Source organism: Phalacrocorax carbo, chromosome 7 (assembly GCF_963921805.1).
Source record: "Phalacrocorax carbo chromosome 7, bPhaCar2.1, whole genome shotgun sequence".
NCBI classification, from domain to species: domain Eukaryota; kingdom Metazoa; phylum Chordata; class Aves; order Suliformes; family Phalacrocoracidae; genus Phalacrocorax; species Phalacrocorax carbo.
This window is the reverse complement of record NC_087519.1, coordinates 55,102,268-55,124,725: the sequence shown is the minus strand read 5'-3', so window position 1 is coordinate 55,124,725 and position 22,458 is coordinate 55,102,268. Positions and strand designations below refer to the sequence as shown.

The 22,458-nt window shown below is 42.2% G+C and overlaps 1 protein-coding gene across 8 annotated transcripts in view; it reads left to right on the top strand.

The window, feature by feature from the left end:
- MCF2L2 (MCF.2 cell line derived transforming sequence-like 2) overlaps positions 1-22,458 on the top strand; it is a 194,232-nt gene that overhangs the window by 166,248 nt on the left and 5,526 nt on the right. For 5 of the 8 annotated variants that reach the window (XM_064458078.1, XM_064458077.1, XM_064458081.1 and 2 more), the window contains 9 exons: positions 2,571-2,643; positions 5,794-5,903; positions 9,852-9,947; positions 13,925-14,014; positions 16,217-16,288; positions 18,007-18,093; positions 20,322-20,440; positions 20,948-21,060; positions 22,065-22,168. In XM_064458078.1, the coding sequence (XP_064314148.1) occupies positions 2,571-2,643; positions 5,794-5,903; positions 9,852-9,947; positions 13,925-14,014; positions 16,217-16,288; positions 18,007-18,093; positions 20,322-20,440; positions 20,948-21,060; positions 22,065-22,168 (864 nt within the window). The remainder of the gene's footprint in view (positions 1-2,570; positions 2,644-5,793; positions 5,904-9,851; positions 9,948-13,924; positions 14,015-16,216; positions 16,289-18,006; positions 18,094-20,321; positions 20,441-20,947; positions 21,061-22,064; positions 22,169-22,458) is intronic. The other 3 variants (XM_064458079.1, XM_064458083.1, XM_064458084.1) reach the window with 3 other exon arrangements.

Below are 22,458 nucleotides of genomic sequence, written 5' to 3'. Positions count from 1 at the left end.
AAATAATGGCACCCTTTTTTATGTAAGATATTGAACCAAAGACAGACAAAATTAAGTTAGGTTATTCTAGCTAGTAAAAGAACATAGTGATGAAAGCTTTGAGATACTATCTTATTTATGAACAAGAATGTACAGAATCCTAGAAGACAATTTTCAGGCTCTCTTAGGACAAAAGAAACCGTAGCTGTGTCCAGTAAAGAATTTTCCTGGGCCCTGGTATTGCTTCTCACCTTGACCTATAATTTTCTGCTTCTCTCATACATGCATCTCTCTTCAAAGCAAGGCCTCCCCACCCACATACTTCAGAATCCTAAGCAGACTTTGTCTTAGGTGAAAACCTGTGCCTGTGCTTTAACTTTAGAGGTCATCTTTATTTTAATTGTCTGTTTCACAAAGACAATGAACTCATATAACCTCCTTAAGTGGAGGGAAAAAACTGTGCGCCTCAGCAATTTAATCCAACCCATAACAACATACTTATTTACAGTGCTTACCACTTAAGTGTTTCATTACTATTCTTGTCTTCATCCTTTCTCCTTTTCATTATGAATTTCACTGTGGTCGGTTCAGCAGGAACTGCTGAGGAAAGAACTCAAGATTCTTATCAGTGCAGTTTCAGGACTTGATATAGGGACTCTCTGATATGGTTTGTAATATTTAGTTCTGAAGTATAAAAGCTGTCTTCACTTAGGCTACCACAAAAGAGCAGAGTAGCTGATGGAGAAAATGAGTTTGTTTAATGGGAGAGTGCGCTAATCTTCCATGTGTGTTTCTAGGCAAAGAAAATGAAGCTTTTATGTCACCCAGATGAGCATTCATGAAATCTTTGTAGCATACAAGGCCTATATGCTAGAGTTACTATGTGTTTTCCAGAGAAAACTATGCAGGAATCAAGACTGAAAGTTTTTGAAAACTTATATTTTGACATTCTGTATTGTTTTGCCTTAAGATCATAGGATCCTAGAATATTTCAGGTTTCAAGGGACCTCAGGACATCATAGTCTAATGTCCTGCTCAAAGCAGAGTCAGTTATTGGTCAAACCAGGTTACTCAAGACTTTATCCAGGCTGGTCTTGAGAACATCCAAGGATGACTTTCATCCTACTCTATGAGCAAAGTCAAGCTTTCCTTCATTGTAAATCCAGCAGAACAGTGGCCAGAGTGCAGAAATTGTATCTTATAGGCTATTGCAACTCTCCCATTGCCTTTTCCCAAATGATTATATGAATCAAAGCCCTTATTACAACACCGATGGCAGGAAGCAAATGCTTTGTCCCGTGGTTTTCATGTAGTTGTTTCTATTTCTAATGACTAATGAAAGAGAAGGCCTTAATTCAAGCTTAATCCAATACTGGATATTTCTCCAACTGTGCATTGTAATGACAGAAGGAATAGGGAGACGTTTGTTTATCTGGGATGTTTTTAATTACTGTTGTTAGGAGCTGCACAGGGGGTTGGAATGTTGGAAGGAGCCAGCTGAGATGAGTGAGTGAGTAAAGGGCAAAGAAGGTGGCCAAAGATATGCAATAAATAGTTTAACATATGGGTCATTAGTGTCCAAACACTCAGTGTGTATACAGTCCCTTTCATATACTGCAGCGAGCATGGCATGCTAACAAGGCTTTGGGTTAACACCTTGATCTGTCAGTCCCAGAGAGCATAATTGTCTTGTGTAGGCAAAGGAATTATTAATGCACCTTAAGAGATTTGTGCAAGGCTGTGAATCAGTTGCCAAAACCAGGAATGGAGGTACTTCTGACTGCCCACCCAGAGTGCTCCTTTCTCCCAGCACTCCCACTCACAAAAGACACTAATCTTCCAGTGCTGCCCCTGTCCCTTCATCTGTTCTCCTTTCATCGACTGGAGCTTCATCTTCTTCCAGAGTGAAATAGCTCCAGGATCTCAGCAGTGTGAGAGTTTGAAAGCAGCTCCTTCCACTGCCTCCCCACTTCTCAGTGTCTGACTTTCCTGGCCCCAAAACCAGGTTGTCAGCATCTTTCTTATCAACTTTCCCCACTCAGCAGTTACTGGACATGAGTCTGTTGCTACCTTGCAGCTACACAAGAAGAGTGAATAAATGGCATCTGAGTAACATTTTATTATTGCTGTTTGTCCAGGATGCTGAGCAAAAGCATTCTTCAGTGGGATGGGGTTATTTTCTACTAGATGGCTGCATGTGTAAAAGGATGGATGTACATGTGCTGCTAAATCCAGAAAAAGCTGCGAGCCACAGAATTTGTATTGTATTCTGGGAAAAATGCCAGTATGTCCATTCCCTAGATCCAAGTTGTGCAGTGAGCTAGGAAGCCATACAGAGGAAAGAGAAGGTGATAGGGGAAGAAATTTCTCCTGCACTGAAATATATGGGTAGAAGAGCTGTTTGGGTGAGCTAAGTTTTCAGCCTTTAAGATCACCATGTGACTTTCTCTTCAAGTATGAGTATTCTATGTTGATTGCAGCAGCAGTCAAAAATATCTCCTATTTCTCGCTCTCTCTCTCCCACCTTCTGTGCAAACAAGGAAGCAACTTATACAATTTGGAGCAATTTCTTCTTACTTTTTCTTTAACAGAAGCAAGTCAACTGCACCAGAGAATCACTGAGAGTGTATACCATGCACCAATGGATTCCTCCAATGCAAGCAGGTAACCACAGCCATCATGGCATATCAGGGCCATGTTTTGTCTTGCCTTTGTGCTTTTGCAGTACATAAGTTCTTAGTTTTCTGAGTTTAGCTTCGTGGGTATGAACTTACTTGATTGTCTTCAAATTCTTTAGAGACATGTAAATGCAGATAAAGGATTTGCTTATCGGGAAACTAAAAATCACAATGCAGAGTTCATTTGAAAGATGATAATTTGGTCTTCAAAAAGAACTATGCTCCAGACTAACTCAAGTTTAGACAAAATGTTTTGGAACATTTCCAGGATGTCAAATGGAGCTGTCAGCAAATTTTTGTAATGACCCAATTGCTGGGCAAGTTGAATGAAAGTTGGCATGGGATATCACTGTAAAATTTTAGCAGGATCAATGAAACCAAGAGATCCCCGGTAACACAGCTAGCCTTTGAGAGCTGTACAACTCAGTGCAAGAAATTTTAAACAGATGCAGTGCTATTAATCCTGCACCATATTTTCTCTAGGCTTGGTTACTATTCCTTTGTTTAAGGTTTAAGGGTGAAAATCTTTCAGCAGAACTACCTTGGGAATAGGAGAAAATTATTCCAGTGAAATATGAAATGCAATCACAAAAATGTTTCAGATCAATTTAGATGTATGTTCCTCTTATAAAGCTCTTAAAGTAAGAACTTTCAGAGCAGAAATTATAGCTAAAACATGTCAACAGAAAATTAATTAACTCCAGGAAGAAAGGCCATGTGATTAGCTATTTGTCCTGGAGCGGATTAAACCAAAGGAAAAATGAAGTGCTGCTTGTCCTCACTGTGCCAACTATGCCAAAGAAGGAGATGCTGGATGCTTCTGCTCCAAATGCTGGGTTATTATAGGGTCAGGAAGAATATGGTAAGTCTTCATGAAAGAACAAAGCCCTGGGCTTTCAGGAATGGAACAAGTACAGAGTTTCCTATTGGCTATTATAAACTGAGGCCACCTTGATCCTCTGTAATACATGCCTTGGAGAGAAGCAAGGACAGGCGAATTGCAGCACAAGGTGGCTTTGCTCTGGCTGACAAATAGGGCACCCAGAATTCTCAGACTGTGGAACCTCTTCTGCAGCCTGTTTTCAGATGCCTGGTAGAGGCAAGGAGGGGAAGGAAGAAGCTAGACTTTGTGATAGCCACCCACATGGGCATAGTCTATGTTTATCACTGACGTGCCTAAGCAGCCCCAGTTGCAAAAGGCGCTATAAGTAAGCCAGTGATAGATAGTTACGGAGCAACCAGTATCATCAGTGCTCTGCCAGTGGTTGGAGGCTTACTAAATATTGATGTTTTATCTAACCAATAGACACCCTCTCCTGGGTTGCCATGTGTAACAGTGACTCTATTATTTATTGAGAATTGTCAAACCTGTACTGTGACACCAGGGAAGTCTGTTTGCAGGACACTCTCCCATCCCTGAGCCTGTTCAATGACAAAGACTATCTCCTTCACTTGTTTATATGCCATCACAGCACTTGGGGCTGCAATCTCATGAGATAGGCAGGGCTGGGCTGACTCAGGACTGGAGCTGAGGCGTCTCCAAAAGAGACACTTACTGCCTGTATTAAGCGCACTGGCTCTTATTGAATGTCCCTAAATCCTGGTCAATCTATTTAAATTCTCTCTGTAAATTCTTCCCCAGAGCTTCTGTGTTTAATGCTAAAATGAGATGCACCATGGTATCTATTGCTGCTGTATCTCTCTCAAGAGGTGGCTGCTGCATTTCAGTGATAATGAAATTATCCCTTTCTATTGTTTTCTAATCTGTTTAAACATATGAAACTTAAATAGACTGTTGTTCTAACTGCTTAACTATCTGCTTTCTTGGAAATGGCTGATTCAGTCCATATAAAAATATACTGTGCACATCAGTACACAAACACTTGGAGTTTTACTGCACATGGTGTTTCAGAGAATCTTGTGTGTTTTCTTGGTGTCTTTCTCACATCTGTAAATCTTTAACTCTGTCAGCTGCATGTTTCACAGTTATCTCAGCCTAGCTGGGAAGGAATAGAGGAAAAAGAATAAGGAAATGTGAGTGTGCTTTGGATGTGTTCCCACGTTTTTGAGCTCCATTTTGTACCTGACATCAGGCTGCAAAATAACATTTTGATTTAGTACAGGAGGTAACAGAGACCTCTAAGGTTCCATCAGAAATAGGTCAGAGGTTCAGATACAAAGCAATGAGCCCAGGCTGCCTCATAGTTACAAAAGGTATTCACACATCTCTAGTATTCCAAATGTTTTCAAGTTTTTAATGATGCCTTGGACCTTCCCTTTACAGCAGGACAAACCCTATGAATGTTAAGTACAACATTTCAGATGTTAATTTTAAACAGCAATGTAGTTGCTGATACATGTTAATAATAAGCATTTTGGGAAAGAGTATTTCAGGTGTGTAGATATAACGAAATGTGTGGAACATTCAGTCTGCCAAGGATAACAGTCAAACATTCACATTAAATCACCAGACATGTGCAAAACAATGAGGATAAGAACCATAAGAAAAACTTGCAGCTCAAATGCCCTACAAACCTGGGGCAGGGGGGTCACTCCCATTACAGATGGCAAGGCTGGTACCTGTGCAAATCTGGCCAATGGATCCCCTTGTCTCTGGTTTGGCCCTAGATAGGGATATCCCACTTGGATTCATGTTTTCAAAGAGCAGAAGAAACAGACGTTGGGAGATCCTGGAGCCAGTGGAATCCATATGTTCCTCTACGCATGGTATGACCTCTATGTGACCATCCAGTACCCATTTCTCTCCTGGGGTCAAATATACTTATGCTGCAAAGGATGGAAAACTGGGGTCCTCTTTTCTAACCTGGTTTCCTACCCCTTCCTTCCAAATCTTGCAAAAGAGCTTGTGCAGACTTAACCAGTTCATTCCTCCATTTTCCCCTTCTCAGCTCTCACTAATGACATCCTTTACTGAGTGGTGTGGAAAGGAGGTGGGGGCTAGAATGGCTTTTTCCACCATACCTGCCTACACAGGTGCAGAATTTATAGTACACACAATTTTAAGACCTGCCTTTTATTCCTTAGGTTTCCATGTCTGAGGGTAAGAAAGAACGCTTAGTGCTCAGTTAGGTATTAAGCAGGAATGTAACCACCTTTGTATTTCTTTTGTCCAAAGGTATAGCAGAAAGTCATCAAGTATATATGAAAACAAATCCGAGACATCAAATGTGGAAGCATCTAACAATAAAAACAGGAATTCCAGTCCCAGCTCCAGACAAAAGAGAGGTAGGCGTTCTGACACAGAGCTTTTTGCTTCCAAAGGATAATATTTTTATGTTTGCACACTCATTTCTAGAGTTTGATGATGATACTTTTAAATGTATATTGTTTAAACCCAACCAACGTCAAAAAAACCCACACCAATGCTACGAAGCTGAGTGACTGTACCGCGAATCTTCTTGAACACTGAAAAGGGTTACCAGTTTAGGATTTTTAAGTCTGAGCTTTGATGCATTACAGCACTCTTTATACAACTTGTGGGTTTTTTTAAAAAAAAAACCAGAATTTTGGGGGGATAGTACGTGTATTTTAACCTTCTATATCCTGGCTAAGTTGGTTTCTAGCCATATTTAAGATTGTCAATGGACTTTGCTAACAGGATGTCCTTGCTTTATATGGAAGAGATGTTTTTGCCTCCTCTATGGATAGGTTCCCCTCTAGCATATAGTAAATAAATGCACATGTGATCTTTGAAACTCCCTCCATTATTTGAAGCCATAAATACAATAGATGTATTCTGTATGATGTAGGTTAAAAAGAACACTAAAAAGCAACTGAATGATATCTGGCAGTAGCAGGAGCAGAAAATCTTTCAGCATCAGTTTCTCTTTTAGGTAGTAGTTTGAAATGTTAAAGCAATGACTTTTCCATATAATACAAAAAATAAAATTATGAGGTCTTAAAAGAAGAGATGAATGTCCAAATCAGGCTTAAAGTAACAGCAAGACCCTTTATAAGTTGAGACGGTAAAAAAAGTTGAATTTTTTTTATTTTGAAAAATAGGCTATTTACCAAAAGAGTTTTCATTGCAATAAGTTTTCATTTGGGGGAGATAGTTATGGATTCTTCATTAAGAAATCCAATTTTATTAATTAAACACCTCTTTCAGTAAAAATTTCTTTTTTAAAAATAAAGTTGAATAGCAGCCTTTCATTTGAAATTCATAAACCCTATTAAAAAAAAAAATTCCAGGAAAATTATTGCTGTTTTTTAACTGCTCCAACTTAGAGTGTGGGAGCTGGGATCCCGCTGTATGCCCTTTTTTTGCCTTTTGCTTTCCCGTGGTGCGTTCCTCAGGGCTCTCCTGCCCGCTCAGCTGAGAGCCTGCTCAACCTCTGCCCGGTGGCCGCGCTGCAGACGCAGAGCGCAGCCGAGTCGCCCCCCTCGCGGGGCCTCGGGGCGCGCGTCCGCCGCCTGCGCTGCAAAACACGCTTGTGCAAAGAGCCTGCGGAAGAGCCCGCCGGCTCTAGGTGTCCCACCAAAACCTTAATTTGTGTCCCTGTGAGGCGCCAGAGCCTCTAGCTGGGGCTCCGCAGGGGCTGCAGTCCTCTGGGGAGGGCATGGCCGTGCCACTCTGGGTACACCAGCGGCATGGGGCCTGCTTCTCTGCCAAAACTGACTCTTCCGTGCCACCTACTGACTGCAATACTCCCAATAGCCATGTAATTACTCTGAACGCAGATTGTTTTAGAATGTTGTTTTCTTTCTATAGTGCAGAGGGGGAGGGCACTATAGGCAAGCTATTTCAGTTTCGTTATTCTTATGGATAACTGCCTGTGACTGGGTTACCTACATATAAAACAGTATTTTGTGTGGACCGGGTTGGTAGATTCACTGACTTGAAGCTATATGGGAGCTGAGTCCTGCAGGGAGCCTCTTGAGATCGCTTAGTCTAACTGCCCTGCTCAAAGCCGGGCCGATTGCAGCAAGTTGCTCAGGGCTGTGTCCAGTTGGGTTCTGAATATCTCCAAGGGTGGAAACTCCACAACTGCCTTGGGGATGCTGTCCCAGTCTTTAATCACCTTGACAGTACAAAAAAAAAGTTTTTAGTATTTCAAAATGGAATTTCCTGTATGTCAATTTGTGCCCATTGCCTCCCATCCTGTCACTGGGCTCCACTGACAAGCATCTTGCTCCATCTTCTTTACTTGCTCCCATCAGGAATTTATATACATTGATAAGATCCCCTTGAGCCTTTTCTTCTCCAAGCTGAACAATCCGAGCTCTCCCACTCTCTCCTCATGTCAGCTACTGTAATCCCTTAATCATCCTCATGGCCTTTTGCTGAATTCACTTCAGTATGTCCATGTCTCTCTTGTACTGGGGAAGACAGGTCACAGCAGCCCACGTTTGTCTCACTTATGCCGAGTATAGGGGAAGCATCACCTCCCCAGACCTCCTGGCAAGACTCTGCCTAATGCAGCACAGGATGCTGTTGGCCGCCTTTGCCGCAAGTACGCATTGCAGGCTCATGTTCAACCTGTTCCCCATCAGGACCTAGTCCTTATTATGTTTGGAAATGGTTTCCAGGGTTATTTGGTATACCTGCAGAACGAAGGAAAAGGTTTGAAATACCTCAAGTGGAGACATGTCTTTAGAGACCAGTCTCTAATGATGGGCTGGTGCTGGGAACCTGTGGGAACTTGTGAAATCCTAAGGGGTCCGTCAGTGAAGTGGTATAATTGCGTAGCTGAAGAACTAGCATATAAACTTTCCCCCTATACACATGCGCTATTGTACTTGGCTGCATGACTCTGTGATAATCAAATACTATGGATTTTTTTTCCCTCTATGCAAACAGAAGGTAAATATATTTCATACACTGGGTTCTGGATTCTTTATAAGCTACAGTATCTTTACAAAGATTGCTTGGCAGCGGGAGCAGCCAACACAGGCAGTCTGAAAGTCAAGTGCTTCCCAGTGCACCTGTGGGCAGCCCCACAGCTGAAACGGCCACTTGCTAGCAGTTGCTCACCAGATGCACCTGCCTGGCCCAAAGAGGGCATCAGGCCACTGCCTGGAAGGAGCTGAATGAATGACACCGACATCATACTTCTGCATTGTTAAAATCTGTTCCTCTCACACCCACCTATGCATGCAGGCACCTGAGATCCTGGATTATCTTGGCTGCAAATCAGGAAGTGATGGGATGTGCTTTTCTTTGGAAGCACAGCTTGTCTGTTTGTTGCTTGTCCATCTGCGTGGATTCACTGTCTCCTCATGTTCCCTTTGTACTTCTGGTCTTCATTTGTGCCTCTAATCAATTTCACTTGGCGGTGTATGAAATAAAGACCAGGAGAAAGCTAGTGGTTAAATCCTAAGGCACAGAACCAGGCAGCGAACACATGGCTTTTCTCCTGCTCCTTTGCCATAAACCTTCTGTGTGCCACACATGGGTCTGGAGGTTTGATCTAGGTCCACCTCTTTCCTGCAATGCAGGTAACAGTATCTTTCAAAACCAGAGTCTCAGGACCTAGATCTGTCTGTGACTTATCTTTATAAAGGCAACTGTCAGGTGGTGTGGCTGACTTACTCATGTAGGAGCCTGGCAAGTAAGCGTTGCTGGCATGGCGCTCCTTATATCCCAGTAAATCATGAGATCAAATTCATGACTATATGCCAGCTTTGGAGGCTGTTAGAAAACTTCAGCAGGTAAGGCTGAGACTGAATCAGCCACAGAGCTGATGATGGCAGACACTTCAGTGCTAGTACTGGATAGCAGAAGTGGGACTGCTTGCAACACTTGCTGTCTGTATATGTCCTACACTGCAAGGCTTCTTCTCTTATTTCTTCCTGCAACCTTGCTGTACCAACCACAATGATGTGTTTTCATAGTAAAAGGCACTAGATCCTTTTTAATGAGCTTGCTGCTAAACTGTATTTTCCTTTGATGAGAGCTACATCCTTTCACCTGGTTTTCTTTGGTTTTGTTTTGTTGTTCTCCATCAAAACTCTGAGCCAAATTCAACCCAGGGGCTCGGTTTGGCTCAGCTGGCTTAGTCACCCTGACCTCATGTCACCTTTCTATGTGATTAGCTCTTGCTCAGGCTCGAACTGAATCAAAATTTATTTATTTATTTTAAGTTGTCATCCAGTGCTAACCTTTCCTTTCCCATAAGCTGAACAGCTGACCCTTCCTTCCTTATTTCTTTTCCCTTTCCCTCTCTCTCCTAGTTGATGCTTCCACCAGCCTTAACCTTGAGCGCACAGCGCTTGCTAGAAAGCGATTCACATTGCAAGGTCTTTCCAACCGCAGAGCTCCACCCAAAGGTAAAATCATCCCATGCAGCATTTGGTCTCTGGCCATCTGTCTCCTGCACTCCCACAACGTTCTCTCCATCCCATAGTGCCATCCATCACTGTTTCCTAAAGTGCTGCCGCATCTCACCAAAATTCTCCGGTCTGATACACACATATGGCTCCTCTTCTCAAAGATGCTGTTACCAAAAATTGCTCCCATGGCAGTGTTGGCAATGCAACCTTTGTGTTGACTGGTTGGATCTTTTACTGGTGCATAGTGAAAGTAATGTTTATTTCCAGTTTTTCCCAGGGGCCAAAGTGTGAACATGTTTTAAACAACCAACCTAACTTCTTTCAGCAGTTTTCTGGCTTGAAGGGAAGGGTATCATTGTGTTGAGCTACATGAGGATTTTATGTGTCAAATTGTTCATTGGTTGGACCTTTTTTATTTTTTTTTTCTTTCTCCAAATGTTGCTCAGCCATGGCCTAGTGGTTACACTGAGGAACTGGAATTCAGAAGATCTGGGGTTTATTGCCATTTCTACTTTATTATGTTGTGTGAAACTGTAAAATGGTGTGTTCTGAGTCTTTGTGTGCAAATGTTTAGAAGAAACTCAATATCCATGAGTAGAGAACACTCCATGTCCCTGCGATGGCTGTACAAGGAAGAGACTTTAGAGGAAAGAAAGAAATGTGAATAGAAATGAAATTGAATGACTGTTTGCAATTGCTTTCTGAAAAGATAATGTAATTACTTTTTGTTGTTTTTATATGATTTTTTTCTTCTGATAAACTATATTTCTTCTGTGAGACAAAGGGTTAGAAGGTGAACATCAAAGGAGGAAGAAATAAGGTGAAAGAATAAAAATTACAATGTTATAAAGTAGATGAGAATACACCAATAGCCAGAGCAGCCGTAAGATTCTGGCTGCAAGGCTAAGGCTGCGCTTGGTAGTAAGATCCAAGATGGACAAACCAGTTCAATGTTCTGAATACAAAAAAGGGAGTGGTTTTCATATCCTGTGGCTTGGGGAAATCAATTACAAAACACAGATTTCAGAAATGCAGTAATTAGGGTGAGTTTGGATCCGTAGTTTTGGTTTGGGCCTCTTTTGCTCTATTATCTTCTTGTCGTCTTCTTGTTTCTGGATTTTTCTTGTCATGTGAAATGTCTTGCATTTTATTCAGTCAATCCATGATCCAGACAGCAAAGCACAAGTTCAGAAGAGTTCATACCCCTCCTAAGCTGTATGCACTCTCAGCTCAGAGACTTGCTGGGTCTGGTTACTTGAAATTCCTGTGAAACACCTCCATTACACAATGTCCCACTCCACTGTCTTGTGCTGTTCAGTTGCTAATCTGGTCCTGGCCTAAAGGAAACCAGCTGGCAAATAGCCTGGATGATTTTGCAGAGTGTGGTCATTTCTGTAGGCAGGGATGATGCAAAGCTGTGTTAGCACTATACAGACTGGCTGTTAAGGCCGATTGGAAGCTGTGAGAAGGTGACAGGGAAGTTACTGTGCTAAGAGCTTGTCCTGCTCTTGACCCCGTTGTCTAGGGATTCATTACTGGCCACGGCAGGAGGTGGCATACTGAGCTGAGCATAGTTTGGTTCAGATCCACTGTGTCTGTTCACGTTCCAAAAACATAAAAAGGGAAGGTTTAAACAATAAAATAACAAGACTAACTAGGGGGAAAACAGGATTGCCTGATAGATGTCAACTGGCAGCAGAGCATGGCTGCTCAAAGCATTGCTGAACTGTCTGCCCAGGCTGGGTATGATGGGGTAGAAAATGTATATAAGCACCTTGGTGTTTTGGGCAAAGAAATGCTGATGTCTGGAGGAGAAACTTTACCATCCTGCACATCAGTGCAGAGACCCCAAGGCAGCCATACCAGAACTGACACGGAAGCGTGTGAAAGCCCACACTCATAGCACTCTGCATCTCCCCGCCTTGGGTCGGCATTAGCTGTCCTGGTTTGCAGAGCCAAGCTTACATTCCTTGGAGTTGGCACAGGGTCTCTAAGAGCTGCATGATGGGGTGTAAACGTAGCCCTACACCACAGTTACAAGTGAAACTTCCTTTGTATTTTAATAAGGCAGTTTCAGCAGTCTAAATGTGGAGTCATTCCATTGTCGTCATTACTGAGAGCAGAGTTTAACCTCTCATTTTTTTCTTCAGCCTTTTAGGAGGTATGAATAAGGATGTACTTGAATATATGTGCTTTTATGAGTAAATTGATAAAGAAGTGCATTGGCCAATACAGAATTTACAGACTTTTTACAGTAGCCAATCTACAGTTAAAATTGCACTGAGATTTTAAGGAGCTAATATGGTTTCCTGATGTTTTGGCATAATAAAACATTATAGGAATTGCAGTTTAAGCAGTCACTCTAAATTCTGATCCACTGGAAACGTACAGTGAATGTGACATTTACTAGGCAGAAATATGGAAAAAACAAAGTAAACAGAAATGTTGTGTGACTGAAATAAGGAAACGTGAAGATGAGGAATGGGAAAGATAATTTTAAGATCCCTGGCAAGGAAATTGTCACAGTAGTACAGCTCTGCGTGGGATATTTAAGCCTGAAATATAAAAATCGCCTGAAACTTATTTTGTTCTTTTGCTCTAGTTCTGTATGCTAGTTAACTTGGGGGGGGGGGAGGGGGGGGGAGAGAGAAAAAAAAAGATAGAGATTATAAGAAAGAAGAGGCAATTGGAATAGAAAGGTCCTTCTGAGACGTAGGCACCATCTGGGAACATCTGGGCTAAGATTCAGTAAAGCATATAAGCATGTGCCACAGAGAGTTGTGTGTGAAATAACTCTTCACCCATCCCAGGAAATTTTTCAGTGAGAATAGAAACAACTATTTTTTTTTTACATAACTATTTCTTTGATATTTAAGAAAATCAAAACATGAAAATCACAAATAGTTTTGAAGATCTGAAAACCTTCAACAGAATATTTAAAGCCATTTCTAATACCGCTTTCAACAGACGTTGTGTCCTGGTAGAGTTAGGTGGTCAAGTATCTTACTGAAACTGAGATATGAAGCATACGTACAGCTTTACTCATGTCTGAATGGAAATACTCACTTGAGTAATGCAGCACATGTGCATAGAGTGTTTTCAGCAGAATAGACTAAAAAGTTAATCCTGAAATATTTGTCAGCAAGCAGTATTTTCTCCCAAGTGGTGCTGCTGTTGCTGATTGGTGCAAGAAGTGTATTGATGTGCTCATAGATGTGAAGACACAATCTCTTGAGAGCTGTGTAATGACCTCAACGTGTTTTGAAACATCATGTGCTCTCTGAAGGCAGCAGACAGTTCATTTATACCTCTGATCTGTTTTTGAAATATTTTGAGTCAAAAATGCTACTCACATCTCACAGTGAAATCTGAAGAAGTTGTGTCTTCATTCCTGAGTGGACTTCGAGAAAAGGCAGGATCCAAATTAGAGTAAACAAAAAAATCTCTGTTGTCTTCACTTTCTCCAAGCTGATTTGCACCAGAAAGGATGAAGGATCAGAGAATGTTTTCAGGCGTTCACACAGTTAACTCCTAAAAATGCCAAATGTGAACTCCAAACCATTCATGTTTGTTTTTCAGTGTATTTCTGGTCAGTCATCACCAAACAAGAAGTTCAGTGTCTAAAATAATCCAAACCTCATCTGTAGATGCACACACCCCATTCTAACCATCGTGCTAATCTTGCTGCGTTTTGTAGCTGTACTTAGACTGGCTGGTTGCTAAAGCATTAATTGGCATAAGTCTCCCTTCTGAAGTATTAAAATTGGTGTAACTGGAATTGCTTTGAAAAAATCTGTTCATATAAACCCTTTTCTGTGCTATTGACTTTGTTGAGGGTATTTTTCCTGGCTGTTTTAGAGTAGCAACCTGCTGTTTATTTGCCCTTTTCCAGCTGCTTTGCTTTGGACATCTTTCACCCTCAGTGCTTATTAACCTCTAATCCTGCCCTGCATTGCATCTCTCTGTTCTCCCAGATCCAGAATGTAAGGAAAGAGAAGTTACCCGTCGTTTTTCCCTAGCCTCCTCCATCAGCACCACAGTTAATGCTTCTGCGGTGACCAAAGGTACCGTTAATGCTGCTTGCTTAGCTACCCTTCTCCCTTCCTGCTGACTGATACGTTTACTGCCAAATGCTGTTCACAGAGTCAGAACATCAGGCTCAATTTTTATAAATGCAGGAGGTTCCGGTAGAAGAAGAGTCAGGACCAGTATAACACCTGCAGGGAGGCAGGCCAAGACATTTTGAATGTATATCGAGGTGTGCTGCCAGCATATATAATGACTCTTCTCAGTTTCTCCGTAACAGGCTTCAAGCAGTGGTGCTGGTTTCCATGGAAGCTGGATTACTTTTTGGCTGATGTGGGGTTAGGTTTCCAATTTCTCCCCAGTTTGGATTAACTGAAATTCAATAGAAATTATTTCTCCGTTTCCCTAAAGCTGTTTAAGAATTTTGCTTTCAAGAGGAGAGAATCTCTTCATTGTGTAGCAGGCATCAGGTGGTAAGAAAGCCTGAAATCAAGCCAAAAATGGAGTAGCAATAGATGCCAGTCCTAAGAATATTTAGCATAATCACAGTTTTCATTAGAAGTTATGTTTGCAAGGAAATTTTCAGACATGTGTAAGGGAGTTAGGTGCTCAGAATCCACTGAACTCTATGCAATTCATGTGAGAACTTATGAAAGTTTTATTATTGAGCTGTAAATATTTTGAGAAAAGGCGCTTCTACAAAATTTACTTTAAGTTATTGCACTAGTGCCTGCATTTAAACTCAAAAGCAACCCATGCATTTGCACAAGCTGGTTGTGTTGAAAATTAGTAGGATTGTAGGCACCTATGCCTACACGTCAGAGTTACTTTTGAAAACAGAGCATCTGGTCTTACATCAAATTCTGAATATATTGTCCTTTGGTAGCTCCTGGAATGAAGTGGAGGAACTGATTTGCAAGTTTAAGATTTGCGGGGCAATTCACAAACCAAAATAAAAGGAAAATTGGCCGAATTAATTTGTATAAAAGCCTTTGCTATATATTTGTCAGGAAGAAGGTTGCACAGTACTTGATGTAGTGCATTCTAAACAGTTGTGAAGGATATGAACCATATCCTTGACTGTGAAATGAAACAACAGGTATCTGAAATGGCCTACTTCCAGGGTATCATGAAATGATAGTGCGGTGGGGTTTATTGGCAGAGGGAGGATGCGATATTACCGCTACCTACAATGTTTCTTTGCCAGCCTCTCTAGACCATAGCACTACAGCATCACTACATGGAAATGATGGGCATAGCACTGGAGAAGAGGTTCTTAAAGCTTGCTGCCCTTGGCAACAGCTTCAAAAATACATGATCAGTTACTAGGTTATGGGAAGACTGAATTATTTCCTAATATTGATTTCCTAAGCTGGGGAACAGAAAGAAGCACATGTGTAGAAAGAGAATGGGCAACCAAGGGTTGTCCTTTAGCGTGGTTTACTGAAGACGGCATGTGTGGATTACAATGACATTCAAACTTTATCACCATTTTATATAAAAAAAAATATCTTGTCCTAGGATCCTGTTTAGCACAAGACCATTGGCAATTGTTTGCAATGCTGAGAAAACTACTTTTGTAATGATTTTAAAAGCTAGGAAACAAAACCAGTGCTTTTCAATTAGGTGTTTTATTTACAGCATCTGCTTTAAGAAAGTATTTCAGATGACAAAAGAACTGAAGCCTGAGTCTTGTCTCAGCATTAGCCAAATGCAGGTCTAGCCAGGGTGTTTGGATCATCTCATTCAAGGCTACTGCATACTGCTGCGTACCGATCCTCACTGCTAACAGTTCAGCTCTGTCACATATCCAGTCCTCCACATGTGGAGTCAGGACACAGGAGAAGCATTGTATGTGGACCTGTGATGGTTGCCCTCCGCTTCTGTCGGGCAGAAGTGTTGGCTTTTGCGGGCTCTTTCCTCCCAGCCTTATGGGCAGAAAGCTGAGATTGTAAGTCTACCTGTGTTAGTGCCATCTCCTGGACAAGCATGGGAAAAAACACCTGTAAAACCTGATGGGAAGCAGATACATTTACTATGTCTTCAGGTCTTTTGCAAAAAGACGCCCGATCTCTATCAACATCACAGAAATGTTTATCTTCACCACTTAAAATTTAGGGGTTGGTCATTTTTCTGGGTGAAACGGAAAGTTTTAGGCGGGTAGTGTTTCCAAGCAATGGGAAAGCAAGTTTCTCCTTTAACAATATTTACAGCCTTGTGACTATGCAAACTTCACACAGGTCCCCTTGTTCCTGCAGTTAAAGTCAAGAGACATGAAATAAAGAGTGACCCAACTCCCCTGGGGTTTGAAGGTATGAGTATTTCCATCCTGCATGAAAATCTGTTTGGCAACCTTTTGATCTTATTCACTGAATTCGCATCTCATTGCTGCTGGCAGATGACACTGGAGTTCATTATGGGTTTGGTGTCAGTTCATATGTTTAACTGTGATAAACACAGCTTGGTCCCCCCTTGCTTGTCACCTGCACTCATGACATATTTACCAGCTTTCACCTAGGGATGGGCCTAAATTAAAACCCCAGTTCTCTGTCTGACAGTTTTGGGAAGTAATGCTCAAGACTGACCTGGATCTGGGTTTTCTGCCTGGCTTTTACCTCACTCTGTAGAGTGCAGTAGCAGGGAGCAAGGGGCTACTTTTAACCTGTAGTCTGGCCGCTTGCGTCACTCCTCCTTTGTTAGCGTCTAAACCTAGTGAGAGGAGCAGGAGCCGTGTGCATGAAGACCACAGAAGAGGCTAGACTGTGCATTAATATCCATTTAAGGTGCGGTGTTTTGTTTCAGCCAAGCAGAATTTCCACCTATTTGTTGCAGCAGATTCATCAGTTACTGTTTGATAAACAATACCAAAGAGTTAAACTGGGAAGTTATTCCCCAGCCACTGGAAGATCACCAGCTTCCATTGTCAGCTTTTTCCTTTACAAGGCATGTTGCCTTGTGGGGCACAAGCAGTCGGGTCCCCGTGTTGCAGGACAGGGAGGAGAGTGATGTAAGGTGAGGAATCCTTTCTTAGGGTTGTGTTGCTCTGTATAAAACCTCAGTAGAAAAGGCAGGTGGCCACATTAGTGATGGTATTGGTGACATATTGGAGCTGTCTCCTATGTCACTCCCTGTAGAAGGACACTGAAACAGAGAGATTGGAATAAAGGGTTCAGAGGCAGCAGAGGAAATAGTGGGTTTGCTGTTTGCAGAATATTTCCTCTTGCCAGTGACCCCTGGCCCTAAGTTTGGAATCATCCTGGCACCCAGCACCAGAGCTTCACAAACTCTGGTGTTTATACCTCACTTTCCTCAGTGACAGATACTTCTGATCTCAGCATACCGCATGGCTGCAGAGGCAGGGGGTGTTTCAAGATGCAAGTACTACCCATAGGATAGAGCTGAGTCAATTCTCACTGGTAAAAAATATGGTCCTACTGCACATTCCTCACCAGACTGAGTTTCTTTAAGTAGGAAACAATGAACATTGCCATGTCTTTACCAGAAGATATTGCTATTGCTAGAGCTCTGACAGAGTTAACGCAAAGGATTGATTTACTTAGATAAAAAACTTCCCCACAAAATTGCATTGCATTCGTCAAGAGTGACATCATTCATTTCTGGCTGGGAAGACCACCCTCCCTGGTCCCCTTTCATTGTTGTATGGATGGGCATCAAAATCATACACCATCACCTACAGAATGACTTGAAATGCTGCAAGGAAAATATGTTAAAAATGTGTAAGGAAGCTGTAGTGAGATAGAACACTGCACTGTTCACCCAGCAATCATTTTCATTAATTAACATCAACATTTGGCTGTTCTCTGACCTTCTCAGAGTTTTTCTGTGGAACGCTGCTGTCTTTTCACTCATTCGTGCTGGTCATGTGTCTCCTCTTTATAACCGTTGGACCCCAGTCCACCTGTTTGTTAAAGAGACTACCAGTTGCAGATGTGATAGAGGAATTCACTTTGTACTGGTTGTCTGGTCACTGTTTCACTGTGAAGACACAAAATTGTACTTCCCGTCACAGATGCTTTTGAGAACACCATATTGGCCCAGACCAAATGCAGTACCGGTTCCACCACAAGACCTGTGCCTAGATCTGCTTCACAGACAGGTAAACAAAACTAAAACATTTGTCATCTCAATTTGAGAGTGTAATATAAATTTACCAGAATATTTACTCTCTTTAAGTTAAAGAAATTTTTCTCTTGTAATGAACATTACTTCCCATGAAAGCAATGGAAGAACAAGCTTGGATCACTAGCAGGTAGAGAAGCAATGTCCAGATTCTGGTTTTCTGTAGGTCAGGCAGAACTGAAAACAATTCTTTTAATTGATGAGCTCTGAATTTGATCTGTGTTATTTATAGATTGAATTAAGTACATAAAACTCAGGATATTTCTTAGTCTCTGAAATTAGAATAGCAATTTGTCTGGAAGAAGGCGGGTGCATGTATTTGTAAGGAATCTCTGCTGTTTAGGTATCTGCCTTGAATACTTTCTACAAATGACAGTGGCAAAAGATCACTGAGCTTTTGTCTAAGTGGGAAGAAGCAGGACATCTTTTTCTTTTGCTGTTTGTAGCCCAACCTGTGAATTTGAACTACTATTGCTATAGCAGTTTGAAGCTAATTTCCACCAATGTATTCTTGTACATTTACACAGTTGCTAGTATTTTGCTGGTATCATTCAACTGATGCAGAATATGGGGTCCAGTTCTATATGCTGGATGGTCTGGAATTGAAATTGGCTCTTTGGTCTCAACACTCCATTGGTATAGACCTTGGCAGGGACACTCACAACCCAGCACATGAATGCCACTTCGGAGGCTAGTTTACACCTTGAAAAATATGTATGACCTAACCATGCCCATAGGGGTATAACTGGTGACGCTGCCCTGGTGGAGGAAGGTCATTGTCTCTCTTGTAGGTGAACTGCAGTAGCTGGGGCAGCTCTGCAGCCCCTATGTAACAGGAGGGAGGAGAAGGGGCTGCAGAGCTGCACGACCATGTGTTGCACCAACCAGTGCCTGTAGCAGGGAGGATGTGCATGGGGAAGGATTAAATAAATAAATTAATAAACCTATTTCTCCCAGATCAGATTGCTTTTCTGTTTACTGCCTGAACTGCCTGGCTTGGGTTTTGTATTGTCTCAGGCAGGTTTTGCTGTGGGTTGTGAGTGCAGGGTTATGCATAATCCCACTGCATGAGCATCTGTCTCTGTGCCTTGCTGTCAGAGCACTGCTTTGCCTTGTTGAGAGCAATGGGCCACAGGCTGTAAAGAACTTGATTCAGCATCTGCTGAGCCCAAGTCCCTGTGAATCAGCCAACGTACAGCAGGTACATTAAGTGGGAAGCCACGTATTGATTTGACTGACTCTATTTGGCTTATATCTGTCAGGGCTGCAGAATACCTTAGCAGGTGCAAGGTCTATTTCCTCCTAGCTGGACTGTAGTCATTCCTGTCAGACAAGGGACAGGCATCAAGTGTGAAGGAAGGTGGAGATCACGATTGCCATCTGTATGGAAGAGGCTGAGTTACTTTTCCATTGTGGGAGCCTCAGGCAGGCAGGTCTTATAATGCTTAGCCTGGTTTTTCCTTAGGACACATCCTCTGGGCATACTTTTGTAGGTAAAGAGACTGGCTGTTGTGCTTGGGCTGGAAATCTCTCACTAAGCCCCTTCCACTAGGCTGGGATGGTTTTGGGTACAAATCATGCAATAAGACTGCTATCAGCAAAAATATTAATGAGATCTCTACCTACCACCAAGGTCTGGTTGTCTTTGTGCCTTGTTGTTTACTCTGTCCCTTCCCTGCACTTTCAGCCTGCTCCAGGGTATAGTCTTGTAAGTTGCTCAGGTGGTAATATCACCTTGGGATGAGATGGAGATAGGTAATCAACCAAAATTCAGTGGCTTCAGACTTGAATTTATAGATAAACATGTGGAGGTACTCTGGAAACTGAATGAGCACGGCTTTCTGAAAATCATGTCAGCAAAAGTTATCATTTGCTACAGCACTCAGTCCACAGAAATATTCCTGGTCCTTGCTTTTTGTACCGCCTGAACGGAAGAGATTTAGCAATGCTAAATACTCAAGATACTGATGGGCATGCACACTGTGGCCACACACTCTGCCCTCCCACAAATGACAGCAAATAGTACAGGTTGTTAGGGACATACTTTTTATGGCAAAATCAGGGAACAAGCTGTAAAACAGGTACAAGCAATTCAGTAAGTGGGACAGTGGGAAGTAAACCTGTGACATTTATTTTTAAAAGACTGAGTCTGAAAGAGGCTAATGACTGAGAGCTAACTCTTTTTGGTTTATCTGCTTTGCAAAGGTTGGCCCAGCAGGCAAATGCCATCTCTGGACACATTTGAAGATTTTGAAGCTATCCCATCCAGCACAGATGAACTCTCCAACTCTTCTGACTTGGAGGAAGAGACCAACCCTCACAACGTAATCCTTTTTCAAATTATGCTGCCCTTTCCCAGCGCGACCTCCTCTTCCCTAAAGATCACGATTTAACCTGCAAAGTTGGGTTCATGCCAGCCTTTAATTTATGGATGTGTGGGAATACAGACGATGGGAATTTGATCTGGGGTGTTGGGAGATGCTGTAGCTTTACCTGTTAAAAAAAGCAAGGGAAAAACTCTGAGCCTTTAAAAAAGTAATGTAAAACTTTTCAAGATAACTTAACCTGGTGTCACAAACCCAATTTCTGTATCAGAATAAAGGCTGGCCAGTTAATTCTAAAGCCTGAATGCACAGCACAGTTCTGTCCTAAGTTTGAATAATATTTAACCTGAGCACGATAAAAGGAATAAAAAGTGACACAATTCCCTACAGAAGAAATCTCTGCTACCTTGAAATGCCTAATTCAGTATTTAACTAAACTCGCTCTCTCGCAAGTGTTCTTTCATCCATAGTGACTCTGTTTCTGGTGCGTTGTTTCATTCATTTTAGGGGACCAATCTTTTTCGGGTAGAAGGCAGTTTTGACAACTGTTTCCCAGATTCTCTTACACTTGAGGATGGAGATTTAGTGCAGTTTGTGCAGGAAGGAGAGAACGGTCAATGGTAAGTATAGCAGAAAGACAGAATTTGACAGGTAGAACAGCCATAACCTCCTGGAAAAGATGGAAAATATTCAGAAGAATGTCAAAGCCCGTTCAAAATCAATCCAAATCCACTCATCCCATTGACCACAATGTGAAAGAGGTAGTGGGAGGCATGAACACAAAAGCAGCTTTGGTTAATTCCACCTGGTTGGCTTTCATCCCAAATGCTTGTGACATGAGGCTTAAGAGGACAGAATTTTGCATATAGGAAATGGAGGGGAATATTTAGGCTTTTGACACCCAGCCAGAACGACAACTGTCAAAGGCAGCATCCTGCCAGAGGATACATCAATAAAGTCCCCGTGCCTTCTACTAAGCTGCAGCAGTGAACCAGACAGCGAGACAGCATTTTTAGCCCCAAAGGCACAGATACAAGATACGATTGACAAAGTGGAGTGAATCTGGTCCCCTTGAGCTCACATATATTACGGTGCGTTTATTCTCTCTTGCTGACAAGTCAGTCTTAGGAACAGACCTGGCTGGGCACCTGAATTCTCTTTCCATGGGTAATTTAGAGGAAGAAGATCTGATCTCCTTGAAGTGCCCGTGCAGTCAGGCCCTTCACTCAGAACTGACATGCCACTGAGATGGGAGCAAGTCCCGTTGGGTGAAGTAGGCGGGACGTGAACTAAAACCACCCACCCTGGATGATATTTGCAGCAAGGGGGATGGGCAACATGAAAGATTCAGTTTCTTCAGCTCTGAATTTGGCCCAGGGTCTCAAACCCAGTCCAAGGCCCCTGCTTCCTTGTCACGCAATCTGCTTGCAAGTGAGCTTGTTCTGGGGTACCGAGTCGCTATCTGACACTGCTGAAATGTAATCACCGGCTACCTGTAGGACTTCCCCGAGTCCTCTGCCTACTTCCTTAGTTTAGGGAATAGCTGCCCAACATACACCTCTAAGAAACACAAGCCAGGGAAAGGGAGTGTAGGGAAATTCACTGACTTTTCTCTGAATTTCAGGTTAGTGAAGAAACTGGTCTCTGAGAAAAGCAACTGGGTTCCTTCCAGTATATTGCAGCCAGCAGAGGGGGACAGTAACAACATCATTAAGAACAGCAATGCAGGTAATAGATGACATGTGTTACTGGCATTATTTTTTTTTTCATCCTAAAAAATGATGTCATAAACAGTGCACTTTCTATATTAAAGTACTTGACCTGACTGTATGTCTGTGCTGCATTCTCTGGTAACGCAGCTGAGCTAGCCTGAAATTTGGTGCCTTGGGTGACAGAGCTAGTTAGGCATAGCAGCATACCTTGGCATGGTTTAATTTTTTTCCCCTTCCCAGGCAGAATTTGAATCCCCCACCAAACTCCTGTGGCTGCCAGTACCCAGGCTGGCTACTTCACAGCTA